The sequence below is a fragment of the Mchenga conophoros genome, linkage group LG10 (assembly GCF_057382185.1).
Source record: "Mchenga conophoros isolate Kocher_MC1m ecotype Shallow Benthic linkage group LG10, M_conophoros_male_GT1.1, whole genome shotgun sequence".
Taxonomy (NCBI): Eukaryota; Metazoa; Chordata; class Actinopteri; order Cichliformes; family Cichlidae; genus Mchenga; species Mchenga conophoros.
The window spans coordinates 15219983-15234577 of record NC_140535.1 but is presented as its reverse complement, the minus strand read 5'-3'; the positions used below and the strand labels follow the sequence as shown (position 1 = coordinate 15234577).

General features: G+C 40.5%; 1 protein-coding gene across 3 annotated transcripts; it reads right to left on the bottom strand.

Annotated features, from left to right (window-relative positions):
• Positions 1 to 261: 261 nt before the first annotated feature.
• On the bottom strand, positions 262 to 10765 carry atp1b2b (ATPase Na+/K+ transporting subunit beta 2b). Of its 3 annotated transcripts, XM_085288731.1 has the most exons (9): positions 10257 to 10765; positions 9606 to 9637; positions 5888 to 6016; positions 5688 to 5795; positions 5330 to 5535; positions 5064 to 5123; positions 4814 to 4840; positions 4099 to 4194; positions 262 to 3939 (listed from the first exon to the last, which is right to left on the bottom strand). In XM_085288731.1, exons 3-9 carry the CDS (start codon positions 5967 to 5969, stop codon positions 3772 to 3774), a joined length of 747 nt encoding a protein of 248 aa, XP_085144857.1. In that variant the 5' UTR covers positions 5970 to 6016; positions 9606 to 9637; positions 10257 to 10765; the 3' UTR covers positions 262 to 3771. The 3 variants fall into 3 exon arrangements, with proteins under 3 accessions (XP_085144857.1, XP_085144854.1, XP_085144856.1); XM_085288728.1 differs by lacking the exon at positions 9606 to 9637 and having other exon boundaries at positions 10257 to 10762; XM_085288730.1 differs by lacking the exons at positions 4814 to 4840; positions 9606 to 9637 and having other exon boundaries at positions 10257 to 10762.
• Positions 10766 to 14595: the final 3830 nt, after the last annotated feature.

The window sequence follows — 14595 nt, the reverse complement described above, 5'->3', positions numbered from 1 at the left end:
ATATGGTTACCTGTGAGGATTATGGAGAATGAGATTATATTAGTTTCATTAGTTACATTCATCCGAAAACTACTTTTAACACTAGCTGGCTTGTTTTATTGTCAACTGTGAAAGTGATGCTATATTTAACTACACGTTGGTCACTGCTATTCCACCTAGTTTCTAGAACATGCCTGATCATGAGTAATACATCAATCCCTCCGCCCATGAAACTGGCAAAGAGTAGCAGAAAGATGACTGAGAAGCAGGCACGAAAGGAAGTTTGAGTTCCCTTAAATAACATTTATTCATTTCTCTATCTTGGTTTGCAGTAAACATGAGCAAAAATATACATACAGTTAGAGCAGAAAACAAAGATCCAGAATATTTATCATCTGTTAGGGAGAGAGTGTTTGAACAAATTCACTGAATTTCCTTCTTGTTGGCTTATAATACCAGTCTTAAGCAGTAATACAGTTGAACATTAAGGGGCAATGAGATTGTTTTTTACTTATTCATGTAGTTATCTCTACTTAAAAGCCAACAGTTGGCTTTCTCCAACCTTTGCAGTGGATAAAGTGTTGTCAGAACTCTGACAGAAAGCTTTGATTATAGGTTTGTTTTAAAACAGTAAAACAAACTCAAATGACAAAAACATTCAAAGAAAAAAAAAAACAACTCAAATCCATATCTATTCAAGTTTCCTTGAATACTATTCTGAAAATCTATCTAGTACGTCCTATCACATGATATATTCCAGGCTAATGCATTCTCTCATCTTTACAACAAAATACTCTTTTATAAACAAAACAATTCTTTTTTTTTAATGGTTCCATCATCATAATAACACACACTGGCATATATGCAGTCTTTCCCTTTTGTTCCTTACTGTTTCTGATGCACGTCGCTCTGATTGTGTTACAACCTTTCCTGTAAATATTCATATAGCCACACAAGAAATAAATATATTGCTTTTCAAAGACATTTCCAAATTATCACTGGAAAAAAAGCAGATAAATGGAGATAACAAGAAATAACATTCTGTGACACTGGGGGAGCAACACTGTCTGTCCACCAGGAGGCACTGTTATGTCGTGGTGAACCATGTTCCTTTGTGCGTATTATTATTATATAAGAGGAGGCCTTTTTATTATCACAGGGTATTTAGCCCTCCAGTTGGATCCTACAGTATCTCTGCATGGGATCCTTACTCAGATCTACTGCTGAGGATGTGTCAGACAAGTGGAAATTCAATTTTAACTGTCATGTAGATCTTTGGTTGAAGAAATCATCTTCACATGCGTGAGTGAAACAAGAGTGTCCGATTAGCCAGTGAAGCGGAACACTTTTATTTGTTGTGATGTGATTCAAACTAAACAAAGTGTAATGTGAATGTGGTGAGCAAAATGAGAAATGAATAAACCTTGAACCGGCCGCCTGACACGAGGAGGAGGAGCAACAGAGCGGGGTAAAGAAGTTCAGCGTGCCTGCTCTGGATTAGCTGACCAGATTAAGAGATTACATTGAAATTAAGTAAGTGTTGCAAGAGGAGAAATGCATGCAAACTGGGTGGCGGACTCATGAAAAATTACTGTTAGAGCTGATCATCCATTATAAATGACCTTTCAAATATAGATCAGATAATCACCTTGGATCTAATGGGCTTGCCTTCATTCTCTGTCAGATGATGCAGTCTTATTTAAACCACTGCAAGATATTTGCAGGCATACAGAGAAACACACAGCCTTCCAAAACAAATTAATAATCAGCCAGACCTTAATGTGAGCGAACAGATGCTCGTGTTCTATATTTGCTGCAGTGACATGGCAGGATCACAGTCTAACTGATCTAACAGTTTTGGAGCTGTGCAGAGGTAACGTGCCTGAGTTTAAAAGTGTGACTCCACAGATTTCTCAAGCCAATAATTTAAGGGATGCTTAGTAAACAGCTCAAGCACTAAACTCAGGAACATGTCTGACTTTTTTAGAGGCTGAAACTGATTGTCTTGTTATCAGTATGGGTTTTCCTTCAGTATGATTCATACAATACCGGGGAACACAACAACATCGAACCAAATTAACAAAAAAATATCTTTCTTCTGTGGTCAATGGAGTAAATCTTCATGTTGTTTTTAATTTGCTACAGCCCTACAAATCAAAACTGAACTAACATTCAAAATAATAAAGTAACGACTGTCTTTTAAAATAAGAGGTAAAGTGTACATTTTCGTATCTCAGATGCATCCTTTAGGTGACGAAAATGAGAATGAATGAGAAAAAAGAAAACTACCCAAAAAAACAAAACACAAAAAACAAACAACTTCCTTCAAAACTGGAAATGCATTAATAAACTCAAGTCAGCTTCACAAAAAAAGAAAAGAATAAAAGCGCACTTTCTGTGCAAAACAATACCATTTTTTTTTTACAATGGCATCTATTTCTGATACAAGTGAAATAGATGCAATACACTCAATAATACAGCTCCTCTAAACATCGATTGAATATTAATATTAAAAACTGAAACGCAAGAAATTCTAGGTTTGACTTTGGGAATAAAATGCGATATTGAATTTTGTCTGTGTGTGTTTGTGTGCTCGTGCAGAACAGAGGTCGATTTTGTCATTTTCACATGATATTCAGGTATCTTATTGGACTGCAGTCCAGGATCCACAAAGCTAGAGTTCAGTTTACCCCGTAACCGACTGAGAATTCAGGTGTTATATGACCCCCCCCCATATATAAATATATATATATCATCTGTTTCACAAGCTACTCATTCACAATGAGAGTGAATATCAAATGATCCAAAATGATTACTATTTAATAGAAGTCATCTGATGAATGGATACGGGCATTCATAATGCATGCCACTTAATGAATATTGCACATTGCATGCAACTTCCCGACCTACAGTATGAACTAAAACACACGATCTCCTGCACTCTTTACTCCTCTTTACCTGTAATGTGTACCTCATGTTCTTCTTTTTTTGGGGGCGGGGGGTCATCTTACTGTATCACATTTTTTTTTAAAAAACACAGGTTTAAAGATTACGGTGTGGTCCCTCCTGGTGGTCAGTCGCTGAACTTATTACAGATGTAAGCAGCCGAGAGGTGGGACACAGGAGCCTCCTGCCTTTGTAGCATACTAAGACAATAAGCACATGCAAATGGCATCATCTCTGCATCAATCCTGTTTGTTGGAATATTCTTTTAAAGTGCAACAAAATAGACGCACTGATGTAAGATTACTATTATTATGCTGTATAAATACTGTAGATATACACGCTCGGTATTGTAATTTGTGGATCTTCATATCTAGAGGGATACTCTATGAGGAGGCAGCGGGTTGGCGGGGGGTGGGGAGCAGCAGTACAGTGGTAAAGTTGCTGATCCTTGCAAACTCTGCAAACACACGTCCACGTCCTTTATAGCCCCCTAGTTTGTCATGCAGTATAAATAGACATCACCTCAAACTAACTGATGGAAAATAACCTGTGTGTGAATGCTCACAGAAATAATGACAGGATTAGCACCCTTTTGGTTCTCACCTCGTCTCGCCACGTGACCTGACAAAGAATTTCCCACAAAAATCTGTGGAGAGGTGTGGGGTGGAGGGTGGGGGTGAGGTTGGAAAGGGTTGGGGGTGTAAACAAATCCTAAAAAGGGTGTGAATACTGTGATTTTTGTTTTCTGTGCATGTGCAGTGTTGCTGAGAATGAAGACAGTATGTTTTGGGGGATGAGGCTGGTGGGGGTGGGGGTTAGGGTGGGGTTGGAGGAAGGGGGGTAAACCTAGTTTTTACTGTTGATCCTCAGCTTGAAAGACACTCGCCCAGCAAACTTGTCCCTTTCACCTCCAACGGGAATGTTTTCGGCGTTGATCTTGCACTCAATGTTCACGTCTTCATTGTGAGTAATGTTGAGGAACTTGACTGCAACCAAGGGCTGAGAGTAGTTCACCTGCAAAAACAGTCAACAAAGACGTCGTAAACCTGCGGACCCAGTAGGTTTAACTCTGTGGTCTGTGTGCGCAATTGTAAACAAACACACATTAATTATTAACAGTTACTGCTATCGTGTTTACAGCACATTATATTTTAATTTAAACCACATTCTTACCTGCGCTTTCTTGCCGTAGTAAGGGAAGTACATAGGGTTGATTGTGCCATTTGGAGGAAAGTAAATCAACTCTCCAATTTTATCAGCGTCATCTTTCTGAGGGGGTGAAACGGCTTCATCAGTTATATAGCTATAATCTCCACTTTATAAGGTGGAGGTGAGCTTTATTTGTCTACTTTTCTCTAAATTTCTTTCTCCTACATATCTACCATCTAGTTCTAAAATGCAAATACAAAACAACAATGTGATCGACTGCTACAGATATATCATATAGAAATATTATCTAAACCAGGGGAGTCAAACTCTGAGAAAGGTAACGCAGCGTCAAATTTTATAGTGACTAAGATAACCTGTTAAGTAGAATCCTATGTAAATAACATTTTTAAAGCCAATTTCAACAATATTTTTTTCTACATTCAGCAACTTTGTTATTACAAACACGCGCATCATAAATCGTACAAATTACTAAACTACTTTATGTCAGTGTGATATAGCAGACTAAGTCATATGAAGACAGATATGTCTCAAGATATAATCCTAAATATAGTAAAAAGTGCAAAAATACTAATCATACTCTCACAATTTTTACACACTTTGTAAAACCACCCAGTGGGTGAAACTGGGCCCTTTGGCAGACCTCTTCTTGCCCAAAGGCTTTTTGTTTGACACCTCTGATCTAAACTGTACCAAACATGGGTCCTGGACTTTTTCTTACCCATTGATCTTTGCCAACTCTGTATTTCTGCGAGTGAACAAATTAATGGAACACAATGGAGAAAAGAAAAGGGCAGCGATAAAAACAACTGGCTTGACTGACAAGACAGCCTGAAAAGAAATTCATGATAGCTAAGAAAGGAAGATGGAGGTAAACGACAGGTGGAATACTGCAGATGACGTGAGGCACAATAGCTATGAATAAAACTGTTGTGTCAAGCCTCTGATTGTGAAAGACAAAAAGGGATTACCTTTGCAGCACAGGTGACATACGGAGCCTGGTTATCCTTTCCTGGCAGCAAACCAATCACCTGATGAGAAAATAAAGAAAACCGTTTTTTGTTCATTTTTAGGCGATATAACATAAGTGAATGATGATAAATGCAAAAACCAATCAGTTTAATTATGATAGTGACTTTTTTCTTTTTATCATTTCCAACCAGTTTGGTTGTCTCAGTCACTCCATGTCTCCTAGCAACACCAGTCCCTTTCACTCCCCTCTCTTTTCCTTTCATACCCGATTCAGCTTGATGATGATGCATGGCTGGCCTTCTCGGTATCCATAGTAACGGTCATCGATTCCAGAGCAGCTCTGGAGGACTGTGCGGTTGAACTGACAGGATCGTTTCGGGTTGTTCTTCACCTCACCGCTGTCCTCCTGGATGAAGTACTTGTCTGGGGCGCACTCGTGATTTTTCTGGGCTTGGAGGGAATCATTGTAGGCTGCAGGGAAAATAGGAGAGTGTGTGTGGGGTGAAATTGTCTTTATAATCAACTAAGATCCCAGTACAAGACGATCTCCTGTCAGCTAACTATAAAGAGATTATCTGTGTATGTCATAACATTCTGTCTTAGAGGGCAAGAGCCAAACTTACGTTGAAGGAATTTGTCCAATGTCTGGGCATACAGGTCCCAGCTCTCAGTGTCCTCTTTAGTATAGACTATTTCAAAGGTGTCATCTGCCCGAGGTCTAATCACCAAGCCTGAGAGTGACAAGAGAGACAGCAGGGAGTACATGACACAGTGCACAGACCATGATCTGTGTTCATGCAGCTTGTATCTATAGTTTCTGCACCTGGTGTGGAGAGCCTGTCTTGCCAGGTTGGTCTGTGTTCGTCCAGGGTCTGCAGCATGACATACATGGTGAGAGCAAACATGCCAGCGAGGCAGGTGTAGAAAATTAAATAGAAGAGAAAAATAAGGCCTGCAGACAATGAGAAAATAGAGCCATATTAATATAAGCAATAGTAACAAAAATGGAATATTAAAATATTACAAAACAGCATCTTCCCCAACTGGAAAAATGTGTAAAAACTATTTCTTCATCATCAGATTTGGTCAGTTGATGTTGTAGAAAGATAATCTGATCATATGCCCCAAAATTGATATCACTGAGACATTTTCATCTATAAATGGCTACATATAAGATAATATAATTTGTGTTTATGTGTTTATTGCATGGAAAATGTATGTTTGATACACTGTGCAAAAAACCCCAATAACCTTTAATCCTTTTTTTTTTTGCTATGATTACATTATTTAGTCTGCTGTACACCACAGCACATCTATGAATTATGCATAAAGTCCATTAGACTAACATCTGCAAGTCAGCAAAGTCCATTTCATTATAATTGCAGCACACAAACCCTTAATGAGAACAAATACTGAATTGATGAGTAGTTCATGTCTATTACGTAATCTCTAACCAAACATGTCTACGGGATTTCAGTTAATCCTCGTTACATTGCTTCACTGCATCTGCAACATCTGCCTCTGTTTCTCTCTCACTCACATGAAAGAAATCATCCTTTAGATGCAATGCTTAAAATATCATCGTTTAAAGTTAAAATAACTGGAGGCAACACATTTTCACTGTAATGCAACTAATGCAAGTGGTCTGAGAGAGAACTAGAGTCTCCCCAGGGCTCTATTTTAAGGCTTTAGATCATCTAGACCACAATAGGAGATGGTGTCCAATCATGGGTCTTTTAAAAAGAATAACAGGGAAGCACTATAGGGTAGCATAAAAAGCACAAAGTGCATGTAGGATATAAGAAGCGGTGGTGCAATGCGTGAAGCAGAAGACATCCACCAGGGCGAGCAGGGTTTGAATCATATGTGAAGCCATAACTCAATACTGACTCATTTTAGCACACATGCCAGTGGCTGTACAGTGGAAGGTGCTTAGTACAGATCAGGCAGAGCTTTTCCTTCCATGTTTCTGCCCACTGCAGGTTTTTATGTTATTTTATCAACATAAACTCAAAACACAAGCTGCACATTAATCCTTAAATTCTTTGTGTTTTTGCATGGACTGAAAAATAAGTATGACACAAAGTGAACCTAACCACGCAGGAGTTCGTGGCTGACGACCAACTTCATTATATGTCCTGTCCACAGAAAGGAAGGAAGAATGACAGAAGGCAACACCAGGAGAGAGAAAATAAGGATGCCCCGGAGACTGAGCCACAGAGTCAGGGGACTAGGTTTATTAATAACTGTGTACGAGCAAATTGATAATGATAATTACATTTGATATAAAGAAGAGTTTGTTTTTAATGCTTTACTTTGTCATTGTTGTGACGAAAATACTGAGATTTCAGATGGAGATCCTAACTTGGCATCTTTTCATTGTTATTTTGTGAGATCAACAAATTCATAAACCATTTCTGAGGCGATCTTTCTAACTTGGAACCATCAGATACATTTGAAGCAGCTGTTTGCTTCCTATCCACATACAGAACATGTATGTGACGCATCCCACATTTCAAGCATCGACACCTGAGGCCATTGTTGGGAGGCAGCTGAGTGCCTTGACCCTGCACCTCTGCTGGATGGCCCCCAGCGTGGCGCTCACTCCCTCAGTCAGCAGGCTCAGCATCGCATTTGTCTCCCTGCGCTGCCAGACTGGCAAAATGTCAAGGGGAGATGGAGGGGGGGTGGCAATCGCAGAGGGGTATCTTGATGATTTACAGCTTGTGTGCACAGCTTGTGTGTGCATTTTTTGCCTGACTGTACCTGAAGTTTTAGAATCTAATAAAAACGAATCCCTTAGTGGGATGACAATGAGCATCCCATCTACACCACAGAAAAGACACAAGCTCAGTTATTAATTATACACAGACCATGAACTATGCTGGAGGCAACGCAGCAAGAGAGACGCTACGATCCAACAAAAGTGGCAAAGTGTTTGTCTCTGTCGTCAAGGGGGTGGGGGGATTTTTGTGCTAACCACAAATATGACACCACCCAGGGGGAGAATGAATGTGCGCACATCCAGACGGGATCAAGCGTGCAGGCAAGGTGGCTTCCCCCCCCTGGCAAACAGGGTGTTGGGTTTACAGCCTGCCCTCTCAGTCATGCTGATGATGGACAGTGAGGCGTCTCTGTTTCGCACTGGTTTTGTATGCAGACGGTGATTGAAAGAAAAGAACAAAAGGACAGGCTCGGATGGTCCACTACCCTGTTCTTTCTTCGGTAATAATGGCAGGAGGTGTCCCTTTTTTCTCTCACAATTAATTGGGAGGACATGCTGTTTAATCGCTTTGCAACTTGCTGATCAAACGCACCTCTGAAATAAAAATGAAAAGGTCTGGCGAGAGCGTGGATAGCTCTGAGCTGTGGCTCTTTCACCGGCAAACACTGCTAATTATCTCGTACACAATGTTAAAGTAACAAAGAGCACCGTGATTCTGGTCACCATGAGGCCCTTTGAGGTTCTTTTCCTGTGTTGCAGTGTGGACTTTGTTTCTGGAAGTGGGAGGTCCAGAACACTTCATTAGTCAAGCTAGTTGTCTGACCATGTTTCACTGTGTCAGCTTGTGGCATGTGTAACAACAAACCTGCAGCACTGCTCTCCTTTATCAAGGTTATTTCCATATCATTACAGCTCTTTACAGAAAGCAGAACACAAAAGGAAGTGTTTTGCGTCTCATCCTCAAAGAAGTCTTTGATCTAATGCTTTGAATGTGCATTGTGCTGCAGAAACACATTAATGCCTTAAAGAGACTGGAAACCTGCATTTAAACCCCTCTTCAGTGCAAGCCGTAAGAAACTGTATCACGAGTAGATTAGGCCGTGTTGCCAGCACATTGGAAGTAATGGTACAGTATGTACAGCATTAGGAGAATGAGAAAGTGCTACTCTGAAAAGCCAAGTTTAGCAGACCTACATGTAGTCTCTAACTCCAGAAATAGCCTAATTACTAAGTCTCAGAGAGCGCAGCTTAAAAAGGCCAACAGACCTTAAAGCACCTGGGGCACATTGGACTGGATTAAGTTGTACACTGTGGGAGGATTCCAGTTAAGGAAGCTACAGTCCATGAGTCCCAGCCCCACACTGAAAGAATAATATATGTGCACTGATGAAAACTAATCAGAAAATTCAAACTCAAAGTAAAGACTACGTTTAACACAGTTTCAGCCTCGAGTGCTAAACTCAAGTCTCTGAGCTCAGATCTTCAGTGAAAATGTGAAAATGAATCCAAGTTCCTAAAAATGTTTTACTTTGCCAGAGCACGCTGAATTTGATACCTTCCTCTCCAGCCAATGAACTCATTAGATTAGGATTAAATCCCTTACTGATTTACACACACTGGGAGGGGTCGAGTTGGAGGTGATACAAATAGCATTTAGCCCTCGGCTTTACCCAGATTAAACATGCTCCAATGTCATTAGAACACAGCCATATGCGCCCTGTCATCTCATGAATCTTTGAACTAGTTGCAGGGTCTTTGTATAGCAGAAAATGTGTCAGTATATGGCAACACTACGGTATTAAAAAGAGGATTTGACCTGATCGTCGCTCAGCATCTCAGGGGAAAAGCCTGGAAATAAATGACATCATGTTGCACACACACTTGATGAAGCCACGGGCATGCAAACAAATCTCTGTACAACTTCAGTAAGCCGCTTTCCTAGAAAAAGTCTTCTCTGCAGCAGAATGAAAGTCATAGTTATAACTAAATCACTCTTCAGAAGAGAAGAATCGATTACATGCACTTTACAAGAAAGTGGAGCCTTTTTATTTTCAGCAATGCTGCTGTAATCAGGTTTATCCAAATGTAAAATAAAACCAAATGCCTCATCCCTTATGCTGGGCGCAATGCGCAGGGAAAGCATTGTAGAAAAAATACATTAAATTAATAAAGTAGACAGGAGTTGGGGTGGGGTGGGTGGGTGGGGTGGGGGGGTTCGGCTGGCTTCCACAGGAGCGGTGCCGCAGTCAGATTTCAGCACCAACCTGTAGTGGACAGCGACATCCATCTGAAGGAAATTACCGCCTAACTTCAAGCAGGGTCGAAATTCATGTCATGGTTACACACGCTCATTTCTCTCTTACAGCATCTTAGCGAACCTTTAGGGGGGGGAAACCACTGTGCCAGAGACCTGTTATAGAGCCGGGGGACCCTGTTTGCTGCATTGCCGTAGCTGGACAGCACTTACCCCAGCTGCTCGCCGTTCTGCCCAGAAACTCCCTCGTCCTCGGGTTCCATAGAAACTCCTTCCAATCGCTTTTGTCTCCATCCTTTGCCATTTTCTAACGAACTGCTCCAAAGCTCAACTAAAAGCGGCCTGATGACACTGAGCGCCGGGCTGAAGCACTTTGCCCTGACAGCAGAGAACAAGAGGGATGGAGAGAGAAGGAGAGAGAGAGCCCTGCCGTATCACTGCTCCTACAGGAAGAAGACCGGCATTAAAGAAGTCGACTTAAACACTCAACGAGCCCGCATGAAAATAAATAAAGTAAAAGCACTGCTGTAGCCTAGATTATATGAAGGACTGGTAGGCCAACAGAAGAGGTAGCAGTTTCACACTCAGAACAGACCTAGTGACTGCCCTCCCCCCCAGCTCTTGTCTGCATGCCGCAGAGTTTTGATGAGTGGTGCAGAAATGTAGTGATACTGCGGTAAAGCACTCCCTCCGCCTCCCTCTACAAGCGCCACACCGCTCTCCACACATACATCCTAACACGCACGCACCAGCGCAGGCCTTAACCCTCCTCCCGCATGCCGCGATCCACAGCAGCTCCCGCCTACTCCACCCGCCTGACCAATCACCTGCTCGGGATCCTCACTCCTGATGCACGAGAGACAAGCCTCAGAGCAAATCGCTTGGTGGCTTAGGGCATCCCTTTATTGGCTAAGTGGTTCTTGACGTCACGTATCCAAAGAAAAATCAACAGAATAATTTTAATAATCCCTCATGGACCGTAAAGTGTCTCTGTTGGTGAATTCACTGTCCGCTTGAGGTGACTAATTTATGTCCCATTCAGGCTTTTATTTATTTTTGAATCAAGTTATGTCAGGAAAGCCTTGGAGAATTTTTTTTTTCCTTTTAAAAACAGCAGTAAATGAGAATGAGGCTTTTTGAAAGGATAACATAGAAATTACATTAAACCCTATATATACATTATTAACATCGTTTACACATCAAAAATATACAGTCACCCACTTTCAGTTCTAAATATTTCCGTATAACTTATTAGAATCTGGAGCTTACGAGGTTCTTAAATTAGCCAAATAGAACCACAGATTGAACAACATACATATTACGCATTGTCTTTAATTATTTAACAAAAATTAAGCAATATTGCAGAAGTATTGCATTTAAAACTAAGCAAAATTCACAATTCTATGGTTTATTATAAACACCTTTAGCAGCAATAACTTGAATTAACTGTTTTCTGTATGATTTTTATCAGTTATTTACATTCATGTGGACACCTTTGGACTGCTGTTCTTTACATTGCTTCAGTTCATTGAGGTTTGCGCGCTCTCTTAAAGTACCACCACAGCATTTTAGTCATCCTGATGTCTAGATTTGGGCCATTGCAACACTTTGGTTCTTTTCGTTTGCTTTAGATTCATTGCCGTGATTAGGACCATTGTCTTGTTATGAGATCCAGTTTGGGCCAACCTTTAGCTGTCAGATAGATGACCTCACATTTGACTCTAGAATACTTTGTTATAAAGATGAGTTGAGTCAACTCGACAACTGCAAGGTGCCCAGGTCCTGTAGCTGCCCAAATCATTACTTGTTCAGTGCCATGCTTGACAGTTGGTATGAGGTGTTTGTGCTGATTTGCTGTGTTTAGTTTTGCTAAGCACAGTGAAGTGCAAACCTATATGTCCACTTTGGAATGATGTCCTTGTCATGGTCCTGGGCCATGTGGGCCCAGTATTCTTAGTTTTCATGTATTTTTGTATTTTGTTCTTTATTTAGGCCATGCTTCCTGGGTTGATCTGTTACGTTGTTCCTTATGTGTTTTCCCTTCGTGACTCTTACCCCCTGTGTGCCCCTCTGTGTATTTATGAGCCCTCGTCTCTCTTTGTGTTTTATTCTATGTTTTCCCCAGCCCGTTATGTCTGCGTTCTCCCCGTGCTCTCTCTCCTCCTGTTTGAACCTCTGTGTACTTCCTGTTTTACTTTGCCCATCTCCCATCAGTGTTACGTTCACTCCTGCCGTGTCTTGTTATGATTATCAGTGTCACCTGTGTTCCCCGTGTGCATCCACTTCCCCTGATCATCCCTCATGTGTATTTAGTCTCTGTGTTTCATACAGTCTGTGTCACGTCGTCTGTGTTATCTCCCCTACCCCTTGTCATAGTTTCCCAGCCTTAACTAGTCCTAGTTTGTACTTTGTTTAGCCATAGTTTTCCCAGTCTATGTTCAGGTTTTCCCTCAGTTGCTTTGCTGCCTTGTTCCTTAAGTTTTCGGCCCTAAATAAAGGCTCGCCTTCTGTTAAGTCCGGTTTTGTGTCCTCACCTCTGTTTGCTCTTGGGTCCTCCACTCACTCCACACGGTCTGCCCTGGCGGTCCGTGACAGTCCTCTGTCAAAGGACACAGAGCCTCTGTCATTCCAGAGGCCCTGTGGTTTAATGCTCCAAACTACCAAAACCTCTGCTTTTACAGAGGAGCTCACACTTGATCATGATCAGTTAATGAAGTGCATCCGATTAGCAGCAGCTGGCTGCTACTTATCTTCATAATCAGTATGAAAACAGTAAGGGAGTACTTAGTTTTTCACATACTCCCTTTGGATTGACATTTTAGCTTAATTTTGTTAAAAATGAAATAATAACACTGTGCAGTGTGGACACACTCAGTATGTCCACACTTTTTACATACTTGTAGAACTTTGTAAGGACCAGATGATTATTTAAATGTCCTGATACACCTTAGAACTGAAAGAGGGTGTGCTTTCATTTTCACATAGCTGAGGTTAAAATGTGAAATCCCTGTTAAATCCAAATGATAAAGGACACGTCAAGGGTTACTGAGTCAAATGGCTATTACGTGTATGCGTTATCTTAAAGAGCTGACTGGATTATCACATGCACGAAGACACAACAGAATGTGGCGTGAAAACATGAAAACAACATGTGTTTGTTGTGTAAAGTTCATTATATAAAATTTATTTTCAATGACAATATCAATGCAAATATAGCACTACAGTGATTTCCAAGGTACACCGTATCTTACCATATCAATATAGTATGGCACTCATATAATGGCCACTGTTTTTAGAAGACACACAAAACCAACAGCTTCTGTAAACTATTCTGGAAATGATACCGAGGGTTCCATATCAGTCTGTGAAAAGGAATCATAGTAAGGTGATTACTTGGTATCAGCAATCAAAATTGGGCACAATAGTAAGAATCATTGGAGCATTTCAGTGTAAGGAATCTCTGCATGCATTGCACTTGCCCATTTCCGTCAACCTGGCCTGTGTTTGCTTGAAAATGGACTCTGATCCTCAAACGCGAGCAGGTGGAGCTAAAAACAAAAAAGGCCAAGTAGTGACTCTCAAACACTTAGATAGGTCTTCTTTTCACTGGGTGTACTGTACTGTACAGTTTGGTGCTTACTATCATTAAAAACGACAACAACCAAGAGACATTCAAGCGCCTTAATACTATTACAGACGGGCTCACTCTTTAACGTACGAACTTCATTTCACGTGGCTTTCAGAAAGGAAAAACAAAAGAAAGAAAGAAAACCAAAATAATAAATAAAAATAAACCCAAAACAAATATCTCACAATAAGCACTATATTAATAATGTTTCTCATGGTAACACTGTATAGTTGAGTGAACAACACCAGTAGTTCAAGATAGCAGCAAGTATTCAAAAATGTCAAGACAACGGGCTGTGGAAATCTGTACACAAATAAAAATGGATGTAGAAAAAGGGCATAAATAAATCAATAACACAGCTTAAAGGGAGTCTTGCATAAATTGAAATAAACAACTGTTGGACTGTGCCTTTCTTTAGAGGGCTTACTGTTTATTAGTAGAACTATAAGTAATGCATGGACTGGCTGCAGCAGATAAAGTACTTAATTCTTTTAGAAAAAACAAGTGAACAAAGTTATGTTTATACAATATATGCTACATAATATGTATTGATTACAAGTATGAAAATGGAAATAATTGCTACATTTTCAATAGAGTTGTACATATCTATTTACAGTACATTAGGGTTTAACTTGTCCTAAGCGTATACAATGTTTTGTGCAGATTGTTCCAGCATTCTGTTTGAGGTGATCAATACTCACAGTCTTATCAGTTGCACCATATTGCACAGTCTGTGTTGATGGGTGTTGAGTGCCTGTTTTTCGGTGTGGTGGAACAATCACTAATGTGCAACTGTGGATAAGCATGAGCGATGAAATTTTTTTTGTACCATTGATCTGTATCTATATTTGGCTGGACTGCACAGCATGTGCCATCTGTCACCTATTTATTTATTAATTTTTTTCCTAATGAGGACCCCCCCCC

Coding starts and splice junctions, on each gene's coding strand:
- atp1b2b (XM_085288728.1), bottom strand. CDS start 10,347: ATGGCAAAGGATGGAGACAAAAGCGATTGGAAGGAGTTTCTATGGAAC. Junction 6,017..10,256: donor CAGAACGGCGAGCAGCTGGG/GTAAGTGCTGTC, acceptor CATTGTCTGCAG/GCCTTATTTTTCTCTTCTAT. Junction 5,796..5,887: donor AGACAGGCTCTCCACACCAG/GTGCAGAAACTA, acceptor TGTCACTCTCAG/GCTTGGTGATTAGACCTCGG.